This window comes from Eleutherodactylus coqui, chromosome 3 (genome assembly GCF_035609145.1).
Source record: "Eleutherodactylus coqui strain aEleCoq1 chromosome 3, aEleCoq1.hap1, whole genome shotgun sequence".
NCBI lineage: Eukaryota > Metazoa > Chordata > Amphibia > Anura > Eleutherodactylidae > Eleutherodactylus > Eleutherodactylus coqui.
This window is the reverse complement of record NC_089839.1, coordinates 143,462,762-143,487,472: the sequence shown is the minus strand read 5'-3', so window position 1 is coordinate 143,487,472 and position 24,711 is coordinate 143,462,762. Positions and strand designations below refer to the sequence as shown.

The following is a 24,711-nucleotide window of genomic DNA, read 5'->3' as shown; positions in this document are numbered from 1 at the left end:
CCATATTCAAAATATAGAAACCTGAGTTACAACATCTGCTTTTGTGTTATCTCTCTGCTGTTTCCGTTTGTTTATAAAACCCTTTTTCTAGTATCACTTTACCTTAAGAGCAATTTTTCATTGTCAGTCTTATAAAAGGAAAAGCAAGATAAAGATTGAGTAGTTTATCTATTTGATTGTACAAAGAAATGTTGGCACTTCAGTATTACAATTTCTGCTATTCTTATCACCTTAGGCACTTGATATGACCTTACTAAGAGAAAAGCATCTGCTTAAATATTTTTATTAGAATGCGCCATCTTCACTCAGCTTTTGTCCTGCGCAGTAAATGATTAAATCCTTTGCTTACAGATATGTGCTCGGTGGACGACATGTAGCTATCTGTAGATATTCCAATGTACCACTTCTATAACTTGCTACACGGGTCAGAGGTCTAATTTTGTAGCCCTCTGCTTCTCTCTTTCTCAGTGATCCCTTAATCATATTCGCAAAATCTGATTGTAGACGCTGCTGATTTTCCCTGTTTAACATATCAACAAAAACTTTTATTAGAACATAACTCATCAGTTGAGACGCTATTTTTAATTTTGTAACATAACAGTGTGTAAGGCTGAAGAAAGATATATGTCCATCCACCGCAGCCTATTATGCTGCAATGCTGATCCAGAGCAAGGCAAAAAGCCCCATTGAGGTAGAAGCCAATTTTCCTAATTTTTCCAACTCCAAATCAAAGTAAATCCCTGGACCAACAACCCTTTTAAAGTAATCTGTAATATTGTATTGCTCAAGAAAGGCATCCAGGCCCCTCTTAAACTCTTTTATCAATTTAACCATCACCATGTCCCCAGGCAAAGAGCTCCATAGTCTCACTGCTCTTACAGTAAAGAACCCCCTTGTATGTTGGTGTAGAAAGCGATCTCTTACATAAACCTATGCTGATATGGAGTTATACAGCTATTTTCCTTGAGGTCCTTCATGATAGCATCTCTTAGAAACCCTTCAAACATTTTACCCACAACAGACAGAAGACTTACCAGGTTCACTTTTTGCCCCCTTTTTAAATATCGAATCACTGAAGCAGAGGGCTTATCAGAATTACAATAAGCCCTTCACAGAAAGCAACTCCCTGAAAACAACTTTTTTAATGAATCATCTATTTATATACAGCACTGATACTCTAATAACTATGTATAAATATATCAGGGGATAATACAGAGATCTCTCCCATCATCTGTTATACCTGGGACTGTAACAAGGGGGCGCTCTAATAACTATATATAGATATATCAGGGGAAAATACAGAGATCTCTCCCATGAGCTATTATACCTAGGACTGTGACAAGGTGTCGCTCTCTACGTCTAGAAGTAAGAAGGTTTTTACACTACCATAGAAGAGGGTTCTTTACTGTAAGAGCAGTGAGACTATGGAGCTCTTTCCTGAGGACGTTGTGGTGGTGAATACAATAGAAGAGTATAAAAGGGGCCTAGATGCCTTTCTTAAGTGATAAAAAAAATTACATGTTATATCACTGATTACTTAGAAGGATCAGTGATTAGGGGATTATTCCGATTGCCAGATTGGAGTCAGAAAGGAATTTTTTACCCCTAAATCGGGAAAATTGGCTTCTACCTCATTGGGGATTTTGTATCCCTCTGGATCAACATTGGGAGGTAATAGGCTGAACTGGATGGACAGATATCTTTTTTTGGCCTGCAAATAAGGTAAATGGCCTTACACACTGTTACTCTGTTAGGCCTTAGTCAGACGGGCGTTTTTTCGCGCGATTTGCGGATCGCATGACGGATGCGCATCCGCAAATCGCGTGACCGGTGCGTGCAAGTCGCCCGAAAATCTGCTCCTAGCCGCGTTTCATTAGAAATGGGCCGGAGCTGTCCAGCGCATTGCATTCAATGGAGACGGCAATAGAGCCGCCTCCATTTAAAGCAATGCGCTGCGGGCGAGCCCGGGATGAATTGTCGGTAAGGGCTTAAATATATAAGCCCTTCCCTGCAATTCATCCTAAAATGTGTTAAAATAAAAAAAAATTGTATACTCACCTTCTCCCGGCAGCCGGAGCTCCGCGCGGCCGTCCTGCAGTGGGTGTGAAGGGGGTGTGAGTCAGACCTGCCCCCTGATTGGCTCAGCGCTGAGCCAATCAGAGGCATGCCTCACTCACACCCATTCATGAATTCATGAATGAATGTGAGTCAGACCTGCCCCTGATTGGCTCAGCGCTGAGAGGCAGCAGTCACTCACCCATTCATGAATTCATGAATGGGTGTGTGAGTGAAACCGGCCTCTGATTGGTCAGGGCTGTGACCAATCAGAGGCAGATCATTCAGCAGGCGGGGATTTTAAAGCCCCGCCGGCTGAATAGTCCCGAGAAGCAGTTCAGGAGAACTGACAGCGGCCGCGGCTGGACTCCGGCTGCAGCGGAAAGGTGAGTATACAATTTTTTTTATTTTAACACATTTTAGGATGAATTGCAGGGAAGGGCTTATATATTTAACCCCTTCCCGACAATTCACCCCGCGCACGCCGGCAGCCCATTGCTTTCAATGGAGCGGCTGTATTGCCGCTCCATTGAATTCAATGGGCAAACATCGTTCTTCTCTGCCACAGCTGTTACAGCTGTGGCAGAGAAGAATGATTTGTCTTCTATATGTTCTCAATGGGGTCGGCGCTGCTACCGCCGGCCCCATTGAGCGCATATACAGAAGAGAACAGGAATCGCAGATCGCAGATAGGTGCGATCTGCGATTTTTTGTTCTATAATTTATCGGACGAGCGCATAAAAAGCGCTCATGTGTCCAATACCATTGCAAAGCAATGGTTTTATAAAATCGCCGGACGCATGCGCATGCGCAAATTGCGGCTAAAAACGCCCGTCTGACTAAGGCCTTAAGCACGCAAGAAGAATTGCAGCATGTGCTATCTTGGCGCGTATTGCACGCATATACACGCCAAGTAAGTGCATGGCGATGGACAGCACACAGCCAGTATGCAATAACATTGTGTACTGACTGCGTGTCGCACACATATTTCTTGCAGCCTGCACGCAGCCTTAAAAAGTTATTCCATCGCTTTGTTATCATGGGTGTCTGACTTCTGGGACTACCACAAATCCTGGAATTAAGGGGCTACTTAGCATTGCATCTCTTCAAAGATTTTCATGTCCATCAGTAACCCAGCCACCTGCGTGCAGAGCAGCCCTATTGAAGTGAATAGGACTGTTACTCAATTCTGTACACGGACGGTGGCTCGGAGTACAGCATTGTAGGGAAAACTGTGAGAGGGATGCAGCTCTGAATAAGCACTGTAGCGCCATTATTCTCAGGATTAGTAGGGGTCCCAGAGGATGGATACCAACCAATCACAGAGTGGTGATGAAGTGTAGTGACATGCCATAACTTTAACCAATGAGAAAAACCTTTTAAGTTTTACTCTGTGTAAGAAAACATTTTGTGAGAATAACTTACACAGATGGCGGTATAGGGAGGTTGTATTGCTGATCCTCTTCTCCTGTAAGCCAGTAGGTTGTTTCTGTTCCCCTCCCCTAGTACAGATTAAAAAATATTAACAATGATAGGTAACATTTTACTTGTGAAGTGAATTTTCATAAATTCCAGATATGAAAGGTATTTGCGTCACCACTGTTTATTGGTATAAATCACCGACCCATTACCGTCTTATCCTGTCCTTCATTTCTGATGTTTTCCCATATCGCTATTTTCCAAGATTGCTGCCGTATTCGTGTTGACATGCAGCTACATTTACCACAATTTCCTGCTCTGTACTTCTTTCCTGTTCATGTCCCCACTAAGCACTGCCCTAGTATTGGTCAGCAATCCGGTCCTGAGAGCTGAATATAATTAAAAGCCGTTTCTACTGAGCATACCCGACCTGTAGAGCTGGAATGTCTACAGGACGTATCCACGGCAACCTGGGAATAAACACTTCTGAAGGTCCAGGAGAAAGCGATGGTTTATAGAGCGACAGACAAAATCCAAAGCGGAACCGCACCGCAAACTTTAATAACTTCTGATTCATTCATTTGACAGCAACTTTGTGTAACCGGAATATTCCTTTTAGATATACCAGTAAAAAATGTTTATCTATTAAAGATGAGCGAGCACCAAAATGCTCGATTGCTCGTTACTCGAGTCGAACTTCCCACGATGCTCGAGGGTTCGTTTCAAGTAACGAACCCCATTAAAGTCAATGGGCGACTCGAGCATTTTTGTATATCGCCGATGCTCGCTAAGGTTTTCATTTGTGAAAATCTGGGAAATTCACGAAAGTGATGGGAACGACACAGAAATGGATAGGGCAGGCGAGGGGCTACATGTTGGGCTGCATCTCAAGTTCCCAGGTCCCACTATTAAGCCACAATAGCGGCAAGAGTGCCCCCCCCCCCCCCCCCGTACTGCCGTACTGTCAGCATAAAGATCGTTCTCATCTGCCACAGCTGTAACAGCTGTGGCAGAGAAGAACGATGTTAGCCCATTGAATTCAATGGAGCCGGCAATACAGCCAGCTCCGTTGAAAGCAATGGGCTGCCGGCGAGTGCGGGAGTGAGACCCCCCCCCCCCCCCCGCACTGTCAGCATAAAGATCGTTCTCGTCTGCCACAGCTGTAACAGCTGTGGCAGAGAAGAATGATGTTAGCCCATTGAATTCAATGGAGTCGGCAATACAGCCGGCTCCATTGAAAGCAATGCGCTGCGGGCGATCGCGGTATGAATTTTCAGGAAGGGCTTAAATATATAAGCCCTTCCCTGCAATTCATCCAGAAATGTGTAAAAATAAAAAAAATATATATACTCACCCGGTCCCAGCAGACGGAGTTCAGCCCGGCCGGCGGCAGTTCTCTGAACTGCTCTCTGTAGTATTCAGCAGCTGGGGATTTAAAATCTCCGCCTGCTGAATGAGCTGCCTCTGATTGGTCACAGCCTGACCAATCAGAGGCAGCTCTCACTCACACCCATTCATGAATTCATGAATGGGTGTGAGTGAGAGCTGCCTCTGATTGGCTCAGTGCAGGGACCAATCAGGGGCAGCTCTCACTCACACCCATTCATGAATTCATGAATGGGTGTGAGTGAGAGCTGCCTCTGATTGGTCAGGCTGTGACCAATCAGAGGCAGCTCATTCAGCAGGCGGGGATTTTAAATCCCCGGCTGCTGAATACTTCAGAGAGCAGTTCAGAGAACTGCCGCCGGCCGGGCTGAACTCCGTCTGCCGGGACCGGGTGAGTATATATATTTTTTTTATTTTTACACATTTCTGGATGAATTGCAAGGAAGGGCTTATATATTTAAGCCCTTCCCGAAAATTCATGCCGCGATCGCCCGCAGCGCATTGCTTTCAATGGAGCCGGCTGTATTGCTGGCTCTATTAAATTCAATGGGCTAGCATCCACAGCTGTTACAGCTATGGCAGAGGAGAACGATCTTTATGCTGACATATTTTTATTTTTTTTATTTTTACACATTTTAGGATGATTTTCAGGTAAGGGCTTATATTTTTAAGCCCTTCCCGAAAATTCATCCTGAGATCGCCGGCAGCTCATTGCTTTCAATGGAGCCGGCTGTATTGCCGGCTCCATTGAATTCAATGGTCAGTGCTTGTTTAATCGAGACGAGTACCGCGTGGTGCTCGTCTCGAGTAACGAGCATCTCGAGCACCCTAATACTCGAACGAGCATGCTCACTCATCTCTATTATCTATATTTCTTTAGCATTTCATGTTTTATATACACTGTAAGGCCTTAGTCAGACGGGCGTTTTTAGCCGCGATTTGCGCATGCGTCCGGCGATTTTATAAAACCATTGCTTTGCAATGGTATCGGACACATGAGCGCTTTTTATGCGCTCGTCCGATAAATTATAGAACAAAAAATCGCAGATCGCACCTATCTGCGATCTGCGATTCCTGTTCTCTTCTGTATATGCGCTCAATGGGGCCAGCGGCAGCAGCGCCGACCCCATTGAGAACATATAGAAGACAAATCATTCTTCTCTGCCACAGCTGTAACAGCTGTGGCAGAGAAGAACGATGTTTGCCCATTGAATTCAATGGAGCGGCAATACAGCCGCTCCATTGAAAGCAATGGGCTGCCGGCGTGCGCGGGGTGAATTGTCGGGAAGGGGTTAAATATATAAGCCCTTCCCTGCAATTCATCCTAAAATGTGTTAAAATAAAAAAAAATTGTATACTCACCTTTCCGCTGCAGCCGGAGTCCAGCCGCGGCCGCTGTCAGTTCTCCTGAACTGCTTCTCGGCACTATTCAGCCGGCGGGGCTTTAAAATCCCCGCCTGCTGAATGATCTGCCTCTGATTGGTCACAGCCCTGACCAATCAGAGGCCGGTTTCACTCACACACCCATTCATGAATTCATGAATGGGTGAGTGACTGCTGCCTCTCAGCGCTGAGCCAATCAGGGGCTGGTCTGACTCACATCCATTCATGAATTCATGAATGGGTGTGAGTGAGGCATGCCTCTGATTGGCTCAGCGCTGAGCCAATCAGGGGGCAGGTCTGACTCACACCCCCTTCACACCCACTGCAGGACGGCCGCGCGGAGCTCCGGCTGCCGGGAGAAGGTGAGTATACAATTTTTTTTTATTTTAACACATTTTAGGATGAATTGCAGGGAAGGGCTTATATATTTAAGCCCTTACCGACAATTCATCCCGGGCTCGCCCGCAGCGCATTGCTTTAAATGGAGGCGGCTCTATTGCCGTCTCCATTGAATGCAATGCGCTGGACAGCTCCGGCCCGTTTCTAATGAAACGCAGCTAGGAGCAGATTTTCGGGCGATTTGCGGGCGACTTGCGCGCACCGGTCACGCGATTTGCGGATGCGCATCCGTCATGCGATCCGCAAATCGCGCGAAAAAACGCCTGTCTGACTAAGGCCTTAGGCCTTAGTCAGACAGGCATTTTTTCGCGCGATTTGCGCATGCGTCCGGCGATTTTTTAAAACCATTGCTTTGCAATGGTATCGGACTCATGAGCGCTTTTTATGCGCTCGTCCGATAAATTATAGAACAGAAATCGCAGATCGCACCTATCTGCGATCTGCGATTCCTGTTCTCTTCTCTATATGCGCTCAATGGGGCCGGCGGCAGCAGCGCCGACCCCATTGAGAACATATAGAAGACAAATCATTCTTCTCTGCCACAGCTGTAACAGCTGTGGCAGAGAAGAACGATGTTTGCCCATTGAATTCAATGGAGCCGGCAATACAGCCGGCTCCATTGAAAGCAATGGGCTGCCGGCGATCGCGGGATGAATTGTCGGGAAGGGCTTAAATATATAAGCCCTTCCCTGCAATTCATCCAGAAATGTGTAAAAACAAAAAAAATATATATACTCACCTTGTCCCGGCAGACGGAGTTCAGCGCGGCCAGCCTGCAGTGGGTGTGAAGGGGGTGTGAGTCAGACCTGCCCCTGATTGGCTCAGCGCTGAGCCAATCAGAGGCAGGTCTCACTCACACCCCCTTCACACCCACTGCAGGCCGGCCGCGCTGAACTCCGTCTGCCGGGACAAGGTGAGTATATATATGTATATTTTTTTTTTACACATTTCTGGATGAATTGCAGGGAAGGGCTTATATATTTAAGCCCTTCCCGACAATTCATCCCACGCTCGCCCGCAGCGCATTGCTTTCAATGGAGCCAGCTGTATTGCCGTCCCCATTGAATTCAATGCGCTGGACAGCTCCGGCCTGTTTCTAATGAGACGCGGCTAGGAGCAGATTTTTTGGGCGATTTTTGGGCCCCGGTCACGCGATTTGCGGATGCACATCCATCATGCGATCCGCAAATCGCGCGAAAAAACGCCTGTGTGACTAAGGCCTAAAGCACATCCTGTGCATTTTTTCTTTCATCGCTGTAAGTTTGCTCTCGTATAGGCTTTGGCATGCTTTTGTTTTTTTTCCTGAGATACTCCAAAACTATCATTCTTATTTTCCTATCGACAGTGCTGTTTGATGGCTTTTTGTGGGTTGATATCACACTGTATTTCTCCTGGAGCTTATAGCCTTGCCTCTTAGTGTATATCGCTTTGTGATTACATCAGTGTGATCCCTGGGCTCTATTCCATTCTTCCCATGTGTAAGTTCAGGCTAGAAAAAGCATATTGCGCATGGTGATTGGTTACTGTAGTCAGGTGATCTTCCCAGCATTCATAGCAATAGTAAAAACACAGCTGCTACCAACAGCAATTCACTCCCTTCAGGGATCCACTGGAGCAATCCTCAGCATAATATTAATGTCACAGCATCCAAAATATTTATCAACCCCATAACGACGCAAGATGCATAGTTACATCATGTGTGTTCAGGGTTTGTATGGAGGTGAATCGAGAGCTGATTACGCTCCATACAATTCAGGTAACAGCTGTTTCTCACAGCTAACACCCACCGGCAACAGCTAACTGTCACGTCTGTGCAGGCTGTGGAAACAACGGCCCACACGGACGCCACCCAAATAAGGGCTGGACATACCGTTACATTCACCCTCAGTGCAAGACGTACCATGCCCAGAACGAACATAAGGTTGTGTTCCACAGCGAGAGAGAACGTGTATACACAAACTGTACTGTACACTACAACACAAACCGGACATGCGAACAGGCATCCAACAACGACTGGCAAACACCAAAACACCTACGAAGAACACTGACACACCTCAGCAGATGGAGTAACTAGTAAATATGAGGTATTAGTTAGTGCTTTGGCCAAAGTACAGAAACTCACAAGTACGCATCAAGGGTCCTAATCTTGCGAGGCCCTACTCTAACAAGACAACTAAAACCTCAGCCGTCCTGCCTACAATATGGAACTCTAGGAGTCTGACTCACCATAGATGGTAATCTGCAGAAACACAAGACAAGGGAAACTCAGCAAACAAAGTGAACATGACAGTTCACACCTCATATCTGAACATCTCTAACCAGACACTGAACATGTCATTGCTCACACCAACAAACAGATGAGGAAATCCCACCCAGAACCTCATGCATGCAGTAACACCAAGTAGAACATATATGACTCCAAACACCAGGGTTCTGAGAGGGGATAAGATAAATGGCAACTGGATAAATGACCAGCACCCTCCAGCAAGAACGACTGGCATTTATATGCTGCAGGCAGGTGGTGATTAACTGGCTGGAGAACTCCACACCATCAGCCAGACAAATCAACCACATTATTATAAAAAATAAACTATAATAGAAACTACAGAGCGCCCTGCAAAAACGAGCCCTTGACACAACTGTGTTGATGGAAAAATTAAAAAATTGTGGTGGCAGAAAATAATTTTATGTTTTTCCAAAGATTTTATTTTTTTAAAGTAATACAGCAAAAAAAAACTATATAAACTTGGTATCGTAGTAATCCTACCAACCCACAGAATAAAGTTGTCATATTATGTGTGCTGCAATGTGTATGCCATAAAAGCAAGACCCCCCCCCCCCCTCCCAAGATGGCGGAATTTGTTTTTTTTCCCATTCCACTCCACTTAGAAAGTTTTTTAGTTCATTATATGGTACATTACAAAGTACTATTGGAAAATACAATTTGCCTTTCAAAAAAAAACCCAAAGCGCTCAGACATCTACATTGATGGGTAAATAAGAGAGTTATGATTTTTTGAAAGTGGGAAGGAAAAACCAAAACTGAAAAAAAAAGGAGGCGGTCCTTAAGGGGAGCAAGGGGATAAAGCCATCCTCTGAATAGTGTTGCACACTTTCCTCAGTTATTTAGCCTATATCTATTATTTACAAATTTCTACTGTTAAGCTTAGATATTATTTTATGAATAAATCCTGGAAATCCCATCTCCAGAGGATCAATTATTCCAAGCCCTTGATAACACCACTGTGGTACATTGCCGACCAGGATTATGGGGTGTTCTCAACTGAGAACCCCCTGTAAAGTAAGTTAATTTTCCTTACTTCTACTCTCTGTAAACATATGGTTATGTCTCCTCCAGTGCTGTGTATTTTTCACCCATTTTTATCCTGTACTTCACATTTCCTATATCTCTATCGGGGTCCCATTGATATTCCCCTCTTCTGGATGCTCATATGACCAGTGGCTGTATGACCAGGAACCATCGGATAATTTCTAAGCAAATGGGGCTTCGGGTGTGACAGACAGCCACTTTCAGGGTAGCCCAATCACGCCAGGTAAGTCACCTCTACTTTACTTCTGCATTTTGGATTCCTACCCCAGGAGCGCTGCCCTTGCTTATTATCTGTCTTATAGTTTAGGTAACGTGGAATTTGGGGAGCTGTCTCCTACTCATCCGGTTACTCTTCCTGCCGTGTCCTCAGGCGAAGTCAGTGCACACACCAGTTTGACTCTTTTCAGAAGGCTGTACATGCACATTCCCATTCAACTCTGTGGGGAGTGTGCATACAGGAGCCAAGCTGGTGTGCGCACACATAACTATGCCAGGGGACCAAGTGAGTATGAGACACAGTTTCCTGGACTCCATCTAAACTATAAGCAGCATAACTTAGTTTATGGTTAGACAAAAAAAAATCAGCACACAAAAGCCTCAGTAAAAAGATTTTTTTAATTTTATTATATAGAATTATATAAAAATCTCACAGAAGAGAAACCCGAGGAAGCTTGAGCGAAACGCGTGTCGGAGCGCAGGTTATGAGGTTGGCACCATTGTTATGTTCATGTTCCTATTATTGTCCTGTACATGTGAATATATATAATATCTAATATGCTTGTTGTATTATGATCATTGTGATAGCATTGGATATCTCTTGCATACACTTCTCCATTTACATCACATGCTAGATGCCTTCCTTTATTTCTTTTTGTTTGGGAACTCATCTCTTCTGTAATGTGATATTTTATATAATTCTATTTAATAAAATGTAATTCTTTATATTGAGGCTTTTGCATGCTGACCACTTTTTTTTGTCAATCCATTATGCAGCAGAGCGTGCCTTTATGGTTGCAATATATGCAACTTTGATTTACTGTATTTCATAACTTAGTTTATAGAGCCAAACAAGAAGGAGAAGAGCAGCACTCCAGGGAATTATCCCAAAGAGTTAACTCTTTGAGATAATTCCCTGGAGTGTTGCTCTTCTCCTTCTTGTTTTGCTATATTATACATCTGATCCAGGATCCAGGATCATGGTAGGTGTGCACCGTTATACCAAGGATAATCCTTCCCTTTGATACAAGGTGATGTGTGTGCTGTGACAAATTGACTATTATTCATAACTTAGTTTATGGTGCTTATAGTTGATGACAGGTGTGTAATACTCTCTTAATACTGTAAAATTTGTCAGTCAAATGTGGCACATTTTCTGAACAAAGTTCATACTAACTTTCTATGTTTTTACCTTGAGATACGTTTCTCCTCTTACTTCATACTGAAATTTACAGTCCGTCCTCTTCAAAATGGATACAGTTGATTTACTTACATGTATTCGTAAAGCTGTTCAAAGAAAAAAATGTACATGATTAAAAGTATAGCAAGAACGATGAAAGGTAGAGCTATTCAAGTCCCCTAGGTGGGCCGAAATAAAAAGTTGAAAAAGTACAAAAAAAAACCCATCAAAAACCCACCTTTCTACCTTTACTATGTAAAAAAAAATCACATATTTAATACCGCCACATTCATAATTTCCAGCGGGAAAAAAATTTATACATTATTTAACCCACACAGTACATGCTGTACAAAAAAATTACATGGCGTTCAAAGATTTTAAATCCCCGGCTGCTGCAAAAAGGTGAGCATATATATATATTATTTTTTTTTACACTTTTTTTGGATGCTTTTCAGGGAAGGGCTTATATTTGAAGCCCTTCCCCGAAAATTAATACAGCGCTTGCCGGCAGCCCATTGCTTTCAATGGAGCCAGCTGTATTGCCAGCTCCATTGAATTCAATGGGAGAACATCGATCTTTAGTATATGTTCTCAATGGGGTCGGCGCTGCTGCCGCCGGCCCCATTGAGCGCACATACAAGAACAACGATTTGCGCAGAATGCAGTTACATGCGTTCTGCGAATCATTGTGACATATAATGTTCGGTCCATCCGCATAAAAAAACGGACATGTGACTGCTCCCATTGCAAAGCATTGGGTATATATAGGTGCGGATCACAAGCGCACCTGGAAATCGGGCTTACAAACGCCCGTGTGACTAAGCCCTCAGGGCCATTTACACGGGATAATTATCGCTGAAAATTTGTTCGAAGGAACTAAAGTCAGCGATAACAACAAAATTGCTTACTATTTGTTCACTACTTGTTATCAATGACTTATAGTCAGCATAAAAAACATCGCTGGATCGCGGAATTCTCATTCCGCGTAAACGCTTCCCGCTCAGTTTTATACATAGAGGGCGAGGAGCTGAGCGAGAAGCCCACGATCCAACGGTGAACTCTGCCAGTCTAATCAATCTGCATGAGCGATAACAACCTAAATGGTGACGTCAGCGCTTGTACAGTCGTTTAGACAACTCTTGTCCTGTCTAAAGAGGACATTAGTTTCCAAGACCTATGACAATGCTATTAGTGGTATTGTGGGATCTCATCATTGCATAAAGCTACTGCTTTGCATCTACTATGACACATGACTGCGTAAACCACGTTAATGAGATTGTAGATCTACGTTACAGGGGAAATAGCCACTGTATATTAAATGCATAACCCACCCCAATGGTTTCCCACCACCAGTTTCCCAATGAACACTATATAATCATTTATGCCACTAGTAGGTGGTCAGAAACCAGTGATCATCCCAGAAATTCTATTAATCATATTTAATCATTTAAGTCAGATGAATGCAGGAAAAGTTGGTGCCATCTTTTAGAACAGATATTATTATTATAGATATTTATCACTGGGACGATAATTGCGAAGAAGAAACTAGTTCCAGCAGGGATAACCCACTGTCTCCCCTGTGCCTACTGAAGGACTGCAGGGAGATGATGGACCATATAATAAACTACTTATTTTTCCTTAGCATTAATCTAGTAAATGTACTTATTGCCAAAGATCTTTATTTTACCCCCCTTTTAATCCTCTTGAGTTAAGCAATTTATTTGCTAATGCTGAATGTCTCTTACGCAGTCCGGTAGACTCCATCCGTGAGGCGGTATTAACTGTGTCACCAAAAAGGCAGTATCTTGGCATCTTAATTCCAACAACCCCAGCAGCACAAGGTCCTGGCAGAAAGAAGAGGAATAATAAACCAGTTTACAAAAGTAGGGAGTCACACGGAGTGAAGTGCGGCTTTCTCATCTAAACAACTGATGATTTTAGAGAGAAACAAGTGCAATATTAGCTTACCAGTAGAAATAATAATATTCAAACTAAAACCAGTTGCACATGTACAGTTACTCCCCATGAGGAGGGCTTCACAGACAGCATATTTGGTGCAGAAATTCCTGTGTCTATCTTATTAAGAGAATTGGGGTTTGCAGGTAATCATGGGTTTATTACTAAGCATAGTACACCAGAATTTTGTCTCAACTAATTAAAAAAACCCTGACATATATAGCTTGTAAACCTATGCAAGTGCATAGCTTAGAGGAAACGGGGAAAGAGTGTGGATTAAAATGCAGCAGCATGTGCCAAAATATGTGTTTACATGTCTTGAGCCAACATGAGCCACTATGATAGATCTGATGCATCTGCAGACTACCTGGTCTAATTTTACACTCTCTATTAGACTGGATTAATAAGTCTGCCTGCATATACTGTACTTCCTGCAGAACTAACCCAATTTGGATGAATAGAACAGATTTTCAGTTGCAAAAAATACTGTAAAAAATTTTCACGTGTGAACTTATCCATAATGTCTACTGGAAAAAGTTACAGATGTAAGAAGAAGTAAAAGCGAACCCTTTAAAATCACCAGTTTTTTTTCATTGATTAGTAATAAAATGTGGTCTGATTGCTATCGAAGTTATAATTATACACAAGCATACAATCTAAAAAACTAATGTAACAGTAATAGTTGTACACTTCATGTCTTTTATTGAGCACATTGAGTAAATATCCACAGTGGAGAGAGAAAAATTGAAGCTCTGTGTGAATGATTTCTTCATGAGCTAACTGTCTAAGGCCTCGGTCACACGGGCGGTTTTCCCCGCGATTTGCGGATCGCATAACGGATGCGCATCCGCAAATCGCGTGACCGGGGCCGACGATTCGCTGAAAAAGCTGCACCTAGCAGCGTTTTCAGTGAAACCGCCCCGCACTGCCTGTTATCCTCTGCCACAGCTGTGGCACAGCTGTGGCAGAGGAGAACGATGTTCGCTCATTGAATTCAATGGAGCCGGCAATACAGCCGGCTCTATTGAAAGCAATGGGCTGCCGGCGAGCGGGGGATGAATTTTCGGGAAGGGCTTAAAAATATAAGCCCTTCCCTGAAAACCATCCTAAAATGTGTAAAAAAAAAAAAGATATACTCACCTTTTCCCTGCATCCGGAGTTCAGCCGCGTCCGGCCGGCAGTTCTCCTGAACTGCTCTGTGTAGTATTCAGCAGCTGTCATTCAATAGCTGAGAGCTGCCTCTGATTGGTCCCTGCGCTCAGCCAATCAGAGGCAGCACTCACTCACCCATTCATGAATGGGTGAGTGAGAGCTGCCTCTGATTGGTGAGGGCTGTGACCAATCAGAGGCAGCCCAATCAGCAGGCGGGGATCTTAAATCCCCGCCTGCTGAATACTACAAAGAGCAGTTCAGGAGAACTGCCGGCCGGACGCGGCTGAACTCCGGCTGCAGGGAAAAGGTGAGTATATATATATTTTTTATTTTTACACATTTTAGGATGGTTTTCAGGGAAGGGCTTATATTTTTAAGCCCTTCCCAAAAATTCATCGTGCGCTCGTCGGCAGCCTATTGCTTTCAATGGAGCCGGCTGTATTGCCGGCTCCATTGAATTCAATGGGCGAACATCGTTCTCCTCTGCCACAGCTGTAACAGCTGTGGCAGAGGAGAACGATCTTTAAGTATATGTACTCAATGGGGGTCGGCGCTGCTGCCGCCGGCCCCATTGAGCGCATATATAGAACACAGTGATGCACAGAACGCAGATAGGCGCGTTCTGCGAATTGTTGTGTCCTATAATTGATCGCACATCCGCATAAAAAGCGGACATGTGACCGATCCCATTGGGATGCATTTGGTCTACAGATCTGCAGATCGCAAGTGCGTCTGCAGATCGGACCAAAAAACGGTCGTGTGACCGAGGCCAAAAGGTGTTTCAATTAGGGAGATAAGATTGGCAGTGCAAATTTTACATGTGCTTTGCTCATTAAATAGATGCCCACAAAGCCTAGTTACTGATAAATATGTTAATCTTAGCAAAGATTGGTTAATGTGTGCCATGCTTCAATGTAAACAGATTTCAGATAAATCCATGGGCGTATCCCTCATCGCTTGTGAGCATGAGCCCTAAATGAGGAAAATTGGCTTCTACCTCAATGGAGTTTTTTGCCTTTCTCTGAATCAACATTAGGGGGTAATAGGCTGAACTGGAGGGACATGGGTCTGTTTTCGGCCTGGCATACTATGTTACTATGATATGTATCACTTTATGTGGCAATATTTCTGGAATTGTTCGTAACACACTGTACTTTATGTTAGTGGTTTATATGTTTTGCATTTATTTATGAAAATATCCAAAATTTTGAAACAATTTAGAAAAATTAGAATTTTTCAAAATGTGAAATTTTCTTCTTGTAGGACAGATAGTTATGACACACAAAATAATTAATAAATAACATTTACAATAGTAACACTTTATGTTGGAATCAGTTTCTAAGCGTCTTTAGATTTTTTCAGGATGTTACAAAACTTCTAAGTTTAGAAGCAATTATTCAAATTTTCAAGAACATTTCAAAAATTAAAAAAATGGGGAGGTGAACTTTTAAAGTTTAATTTTTCTTGCAGATTTAAAATTTTAAACCATTTTTTTCTATAACACAGCAGGAGTTATTAGAGAAACAAAACTCAATACTTATTACTCTGCAATTTTTAGAAATGTGGTCCTAGTATGCAACATGACTCAGAACACAGATCTCAGAAGTGAAGACTTATGACTTTCTCCAGGACCCATTTCAGGTTAGTAGGGGCCATGAGGAACCAAAGTATAAGAAACCTCCTCTAAAAAACCCTATTTTAGTAACTACACCCCTCAAAGAGTTTATCTTGGGATGTTGTGAGCATTTTAAATCCACCAGTGTTTTGTGGAATCTGTTAACATTGAGCCATGAAAATGAAAAATTATAATTTTTCCAATAATACATAGTTTAAGCCCTAAATTTTTCATTTTCATGAGTCAGTAGGAGAAAAAGCATACCAGAATTTGCTACTAATTTTTTCTCAAGTACAGAAATGCCTCATATGTAGAAACTGCTGTTTGGGAACATGGCAACGTTCAGAAGGTAAGGCTTTTGGCTTTTTGGTTTTTTAAGTGGAGACTTAGCTTGACTTATTTTCAGATGCCATGTCACATTTGTAGAGCCCTCAAGTACCTAGAACAGTGCACCACCCCAGAAGAGACTAGCATTTTGGAAAGTAAGACCCTCAAGGAATTTATCAAGGGGCATGTTAAGCATTTTGACCTCACAGATGTTTTGTGGAAGTTGTTAATAATTGTGTTTTGAAAATGGAGAATTCCAGTTTACCTAAAAACATGTAGCTTTAGCCTCAAATGTTTTATGGTCACAAGGGGAAGCCAATAGAAGAAAAAGCACCTCACAATTTGCTACCCAATTTCCCCCAGGTATGGAAATACCTTACATGTAGACAAAAACTTTCAGGGCTTAGAAAGAAAGTTCAGATTTTGCTAGAATAATTTTTGGATGCCATATTACATTTGCAGAGCTCCTGAGGTATCCAGTATAGTGGAACACCACAAAAAGTGACCATATTTTGGAAACTACACCCCTTACGGTATTCATCTAGGTGTAAGTAATAATAGGTTTTATGTGGGTTTTACTTGTATGGTAATTAATAATATAGAGGCATATGTAAGCTGTGCAGAGTATATCAGCGCATCATTTCTGGCGGCATGGGGTGGAAAAAAACATCAATATTGCATTGTTGTACAGGTTTTGTTTTTATGGCATTCGTTGTGTGGTGTTAATGACGTGATCATTTTATTCTACAGATTTTTATGATTATGTTGATATGAAATTTATAGGTTTTTTTCTTCTTCATATTTTACTACTTTTGCACAATAAATTATTTTTCATAGCCGTATTAAGAGAACGTAACTTTTTCAGTTTTTCATCTATAGAGATGTACAAGTGCTTGTCTTTTGCAGTATAAGTTGATGTTTCCATTAGTATTTTGGGATGTATACAACTGTTTGATTTCTTTTTATTCCCTTTTGTGAGAGACAGGATGTGTAATGAGCTTACAGTCATGGGAAAAACAAAATACACGCTTTTTGATTTCTATGGTTATATGTATCAGAACATTAAAAAAATGGTCCTTAGGTGGTCTTAAAATGATATAAGCACAACTTCACATAAACAACAACACATGACAAGTTTCACTGTGTAATTATGTATTTAATAAAAGCTAGGCCAAAGTGCAGAAGCAGTAGAGCGTGACCCCCGTAATGTCCCGGAAAATGTGAATCAAATCCGGTATCTGGGAAGAGGGTTTTGCGAGAAAAAGCCCCCTTGACGGGTAAGTAGGCCCTATAACCCAGTATCCATACAGTCTTTTATTGGCTGGGAAACCTTCAGGGGTCACTTTAGAAAGGTCAAGTTCCTAGCTTGTATATACTTATTTATAGAGAGACAGCTAACAAGCTAATCAAGGGAAGAGGTTGTGCTTCAAAAAACAGTGTACAGTTTCCTCTTATATATGTCGCTGTCTAATTATCCACTTATATATCACCACATAAGGGACCATTAATTCCCAGATATCGATGCATGTTCTATGGTTCAGACGTGCATAGGTTCTACGCGTTTCCGCTCTACGTTCTACATGATTTGTAGCGGAAACGCGTAGAACCTATGCACCTCTGAACCATAGAACTTCTAAGAACCTGATTGAAATTGGTCAGGATCTTTTCCGTTTTTCTTTCTTGCTGATTTTACCACAAGGAACATAGGGACTTGCGTGGCAGTGACCACGGCATCTCCACCATTCCTTTTTTTCTTGGCACATGCATTGATATTTGGGAATTAATGGTCCCTTATGTGGTGATATATGTCCAAGATAAGTGGATAATTAGACAGCGACATATATAAGAGGAAACTGTACACTGTTTTTTGAAGCACAACCTCTTCCCTTGATTAGCTTGTTAGCTGTCTCTCTATAAATAAGTATATACAAGCTAGGAACTTGACCTTTCTAAAGTGACTCCTGAAGGTTTCCCAGCCAATAAAAGACTGTATGGATACTGGGTTATAGGGCCTACTTACCCGTCAAGGGGGCTTTTTCTTGCAAAACCCTCTTCCCAGATACCGGATTTGATTCACATTTTCCGGGACATTACGGGGGTCACGCTCTATTGAATCTTTTTGTGTATATCTGTGTCTGTTTTAGGATCCAGAAAATCCTTTTTATATATTTTTTAGCAATAAAAGTTATGTTTTAAGAGGGATAGACTAAACCCTTTCTGTGAAAAATAATTTTTACATCTAGGTGTTTACCCTGCTACTGTGAACCCTGACCCCTCAAAGTGCAGAAGCAGTGTGTGAAAAATTAGGTACACCCCATGAATCAATAGCTTTTGGAACCACCTTTCAAAGCAATAACTTGAAGTAATTGTTTTCTGTATGACCTTTCAGTCTCTCACATCATTCTGGAGGAATTTTGGCCCACTCTTTTTTACAATGTTAACACATGCCTGAATGCTTCAGACCAGCAAATGTCAAAACATCTGCTTTTATAGAGGTGGTCACACTAGCTGATGATCAATTAATCAAGAGCATTTTATTAGCAGCACCTGTCTGCTCCTTACCCTCTTCATTCCTATTGAAGCAGAAAGAGTGTATTTCATTTTTCACATACTACTTCTGCATTTGGCGCAGACTATGTTAAATAAATAATAACACAGTATAATTTGTTGGTTGTATTTACCTAATCTTAACATCTTTTAAGCACCAGATGTTTTTTGATTATGTCCCAATACATTAAACTATGGAATCTGAAGAGGGTGTACTCAGTTTTTCTCATTTCTATATGCTTTCATCACTCTTTTAGGAGTGTTTTAGGAGCCAATGCATACAGAAAATGCACAACTCTGACAGTGTTTTTTGCAAGGAGTTTAACATGCGGTATGAGTGACAAGTTAACCTTATTTTGCAGGTCACTATGATTACAGTGATATAAAATTTATAAAAGTTGTTTTTATCTTGTACAACTTTCGCACAATCAAATAATTTTTCATTGCCTATTTCTGGGAGCCATAACTCTTTTAATATTTGTCTACAGAGCTATGTGGTGGTTTGTTTGTGGCTAAATAAGTTTATGTTTTCGCTGGTATAATTTTGGGGTACTGATGACTTTTTGATCACTTTTGATTGCTTTTTGGAAACTGAAACTTTATTTTTTGTTGTTGTTCAGCATTCATTGTGCGGTATAAATGTTAACCTTATTATGTTGGTGAATTATTATGTTGACGATTACGGACATACCAAATTCTGTTTAGTTTTTAAAATATTTTACTACTTTTGCGCAATAAAAGGTATTTTTCAGATTTAAAAAAATACTTTTTTGCATTGCCATATTTAGAGCCATAACCTTTTTATGTTTCCATCTATGGCGCCTTATGGGGGCTTATCTCTTGTGTAAATAGTAGACGTCTTCAATTACTACCATTTTGGGGTCCATACAACTTTTTGATCTTGATTTATTTTATTTTTTCGGAGGCAGATTGATGAAAATAGGCAATTCTCATATTTTTTAGGCATGAACTGTGTGGGATAATAAATAACATGATAATTAGAGATGAGCGAACGTGTTCTTCCGAGCTTGATATTCGTGCGAATATTAGGGTGTTCGGGATGTTCGTTATTCGTAACGAACACCATGCGGTGTTCTGGTTATTTTCACTTCCTTCCCTGAGACGTTAGCGCGCTTTTCTGGCCAATTGAAAGACAGGGAAGGCATTACAACTTCCCCCTGTGACGTTCAAGCCCTATACCACCCCCCTGCTGTGAGTGGCTGGGAAGATCAGGTGTCACCCGAACATAAAAGTCGGCCCCTCCCGCGGTTCGCCTCAGATGCGGTGTGAGTTAGATGAGGGACAGTGCTGTTTGTACCGGAGCTGCTGTAGGGAAAGAATTGGTAGTTAGTGTAGGCTTCAAGACCCCCCAAAGGTCCTTATTAGGGCCACTGATAGCTGTGTGTTGGCTGCTGTTAGCAGTGGCAAATTTTTTTTTCTCAAAATCGCCTCTGCAGACCGTTGCACCTGGCATTAGGGACAGAAGTGCTGCATAGGCAGGGAGAGTGTTAGGAGTGAGTGTAGCCTTCAAGAACCTCAACGGTCCTTTCTAGGGCCATATTTATCCGTGTGCAGTACTGTCCAGGCTGCTGTTAGCTGTGCTGCATTTTTTTTTGCTTCTCAAAATCGCCTCTGCAGACCATTGCACCCTCCATTGATACTGCAGGGAAAGAATTGTATAGGCAGGGCGACAACACAGTTGTTATTCATTGAATATACGCAGTGCTGCCTTTTGGTGCCAAAAAACTGAAAACAAATCTATTTGTCCAGCCTCTGTCCGTCCTAAGGGCTGTGGACACGTGTGAGCTGCGTGAACAACATTGCTAAATCAGACGCACCCAGCTACGCTTTACTGCTGGCTTCGCCATTTGCTTTCCTTAATTGGGAAAAAAATACCTGCTCTCCAAGAGTTATAATAACTCTGCTACCCTCACGTTCTGTGACACATAAGCAGGGACACAGCACAGTTATTAAACTTCTCATGTTCATTGAATATACGCAGTGCTGCCTTTTGGTGGAAAAAAACTGAAAACAAATCTATTTGTCCAGCCTCTGTCCGTCCTAAGGGCGGTGGAGACGTGTGAGCTGCGTGAACAACATTGCTAAATCAGACGCACCCAGCTACGCTTTACTGCTGGCTTCGCCATTTGCTTTCCTTAATTGGGAAAAAAATACCTGCTCTCCAAGAGTTATAATAACTCTGCTACCTTCACGTTCTGTGACACATAAGCAGGGACACAGCACAGTTATTAAACTTCTCATGTTCATTGAATATACGCAGTGCTGCCTTTTGGTGGAAAAAAACTGAAAACAAATCTATTTGTCCAGCCTCTGTCCGTCCTAAGGGCGGTGGAGACGTGTGAGCTGCGTGAACAACATTGCTAAATCAGACGCACCCAGCTACGCTTTACTGCTGGCTTCGCCATTTGCTTTCCTTAATTGGGAAAAAAATACCTGCTCTCCAAGAGTTATAATAACTCTGCTACCCTCACGTTCTGTGACACATAAGCAGGGACACAGCACAGTTATTAAACTTCTCATGTTCATTGAATATACGCAGTGCTGCCTTTTGGTGGAAAAAAACTGAAAACAAATCTATTTGTCCAGCCTCTGTCCGTCCTAAGGGCGGTGGAGACGTGTGAGCTGCGTGAACAACATTGCTAAATCAGACGCACCCAGCTACGCTTTACTGCTGGCTTCGCCATTTGCTTTCCTTAATTGGGAAAAAAATACCTGCTCTCCAAGAGTTATAATAACTCTGCTACCTTCACGTTCTGTGACACATTAGCAGGGACACAGCACAGTTATTAAACTTAGATAATTCATTCACTAGAGGCAGTGGGGCCTTTCGTTTTCCAAAAAGGGCAAAAATTATATTTGGCCTGCAGTCTTGCGCCAATTTATTTCCTGCCTGTGAAATCAAATCACTGGTAATACAGCATGCTGAGGGGTAGGGGTAGGCCTAGAGGACGTGGACGCGGCCGAGGACGCGGAGGGCCAAGTCAGGGTGTGGGCACAGCCCAAGCTCCTGATCCCGGTGTGTCGCAGCCGACTGCTGCGCGATTAGGAGAGAGGCACGTTTCTGGCGTCCCCACATTCATCGCCCAATTAATGGGTCCACGCGGGAGACGGTTATTAGAAAATGAGCAGTGTGAGCAGGTCCTGTCCTGGATGGCAGAAAGTGCTTCGAGCAACCTATCGTCTACCCGCAGTTCTGCGCCGTCCACTGCTGCCAATCCGAATCCTCTGTCTGCTGCTCCTCCTTCCTCCCAGCCTCCTCACTCCACTACAATAACACCTGCTCAGGAGCGGGAACACTCCCAGGAACTGTTCTCGGGCCCCTGCTTAGATTGGGCAGCAACGGTTCCTCTCCCACCAGAGGAGTTTATCGTCACTGATGCCCAACCATTCGAAAGTTCCCGGGGTCCGGGGGAAGAGGCTGGGGACTTCCGCCAACTGTCTCAACAACTTTCTGTGGGTGAGGAGGACGATGACGATCAGACACAGCTGTCTTGCAGTGAGGTAGTAGTAAGGGCAGTAAGTCCGAGGGAGCAGCGCACAGAGGATTCGGAGGAAGAGCAGCAGGACGATGAGGTGACTGACCCCACCTGGTGTGCAACGCTTACTCAGGAGGACAGGTCTTCAGAGGGGGAGTCAAGGGCATCAGCAGGGCAGGTTGCAAGAGGCAGTGCGGTGGCCAGGGGTAGAGGCAGGGCCAGACCGAATAATCCACCAAGTGTTTCCCAAAGCGCCCCCTCGCGCCATGCCACCCTGCAGAGGCCGAGGTGCTCTAAGGTCTGGCAGTTTTTCACAGAGACGCCTGACGACCGACGAACAGTGGTGTGCAACCTTTGTCGCGCAAAGCTCAGCCGGGGAGCCAACACCAACAGCCTCACCACCACCACCATGCGCAGACATATGATGGCCAAGCACCCCGCAAGGTGGGACGAAGGCCGTTCAGCGCCTCCGGTTTGCACCCCTGCCTCTCCCCCTGTGCCCCAACCTGCCACTGAGATGCAACCCCCCTCTCAGGACACAGGCACTACCGTCTCCTGGCCTGCACCCACACCCTCACCTCCGCTGTCCTCGGCCCCATCCAGCAGTGTAGTTCAGCGCATCGTCCAGCCGTCGCTTGCGCAACTGTTGGAGCGCAAGCGCAAGTACGCCGCCACGCACCCGCACGCTCAAACGTTAACCGTCCGCATAGCAAAATTCATCAGCCTTGAGATGCTGCCGTATAGTTTTGTGGAAACGGAGTCCTTCAAAAGTATCATGGAGGCGGCGGCCCCGCGCTACTCAGTTCCCAGTCGCCACTACTTTTCCCGATGTGCCGTCCCAGCCCTGCACGACCACGTCTCCCGCAACATTGTGCGCGCCCTCACCAACGCGGTTACTGCCACGGTCCACTTAACTACGGACACGTGGACAAGCACAGGCGGGCAGGGCCACTACATCTCCCTGACGGCACATTGGGTGAATTTAGTGGAGGCTGGGACAGAGTCAGAGCCTGGGACCGCTCACGTCCTACCCACCCCCAGAATTGCGGGCCCCAGCTCGGTGCTGGTATCTGCGGAGGTGTATGCTTCCTCCACTAAAGCACCCTCCTCCTCCTCCTCCTCCTCTGTCTCGCAATCAAGATGTGTTAGCAGCAGCATGTCGCCAGCAGTCGGTGTCGCGCGGTGTGGCAGCACAGCGGTGGGCAAGCGTCAGCAAGCCGTGCTGAAACTACTCAGCTTAGGCGATAAGAGGCACACGGCCCACGAACTGCTGCAGGGTCTGACACAGCAGACCGACCGCTGGCTTGCGCCGCTGAGCCTCCAACCGGGCATGGTCGTGTGTGACAACGGGCGTAACCTGGTGGCGGCTCTGCAGCTCGGCAGCCTCACGCACGTGCCATGCCTGGCCCACGTCTTTAATTTGGTGGTTCAGCGGTTTCTGAAAAGCTACCCACGCTTGTCAGACCTGCTCGTAAAGGCGCGCCGGCTCTGCGCACATTTCCGCAAGTCCCACACGGACGCTGCCACCCTGCGCACCCTGCAACATCACTTTAAGCTGCCAGTGCACCGACTGCTGTGCGACGTGCCCACACGGTGGAACTCTACGCTCCACATGTTGGCCAGGCTCTATGAACAACGTAGAGCTATAGTCGAATACCAACTCCAACATGGGCGGCGCAGTGGGAGTCAGCCTCCTCAATTCCTTTCAGAAGAGTGGGCCTGGTTGGCAGACATCTGCCATGTCCTTGGTAATTTTGAGGAGTCTACCCAGGTGGTGAGCGGCGATGCTACAATCATTAGCGTCACCATTCCTCTGCTATGCATCTTGAGAAATTCCCTGCAAACCATAAAGGCAGCTGCTTTGCGCTCGGAAACGGGGGCGGGGGAAGACAATATGCCGCTGGATAGTCAGGGCACCCTCCTGTCTATTTCTCAGCGCGTACAGGAGGAGGAGGAGGAGCATGAGGAGGATGAGGAGGAGGGGGAAGAGACAGCTTGGGCCGCTGCTGACGGTACACCGGCTGATTGCCTGTCATCCTTTCAGCGTGTATGGCCTGAGGAGGAGGAGGAGGAGGAGGAGGAGGATCCTGAAAGTGATCTTCCTAGTGACGACAGCCATGTGTTGCGTACAGGTACCCTGGCACACATGGCTGACTTCATGTTAGGATGCCTTTCTCGTGACCCTCGCGTTGCACGCATTCTGGCCACGACGGATTACTGGGTGTACACACTGCTCGATCCACGGTATA

At 44.2% G+C, this 24,711-nt stretch overlaps 1 protein-coding gene across 1 annotated transcript in view; it reads right to left on the bottom strand.

Annotated features, from left to right (window-relative positions):
- Positions 1 to 345: 345 nt before the first annotated feature.
- The window catches only part of GUCY2C (guanylate cyclase 2C), a 160,733-nt gene continuing 136,367 nt past the window's right edge, over positions 346 to 24,711 (bottom strand). The window contains exons 24-27 of the mRNA XM_066594884.1: positions 13,114 to 13,212; positions 11,381 to 11,475; positions 3,481 to 3,557; positions 346 to 520 (exon numbers count right to left, since the gene is read on the bottom strand). Coding sequence (XP_066450981.1) covers positions 346 to 520; positions 3,481 to 3,557; positions 11,381 to 11,475; positions 13,114 to 13,212 — 446 coding nt within the window. The remainder of the gene's footprint in view (positions 521 to 3,480; positions 3,558 to 11,380; positions 11,476 to 13,113; positions 13,213 to 24,711) is intronic.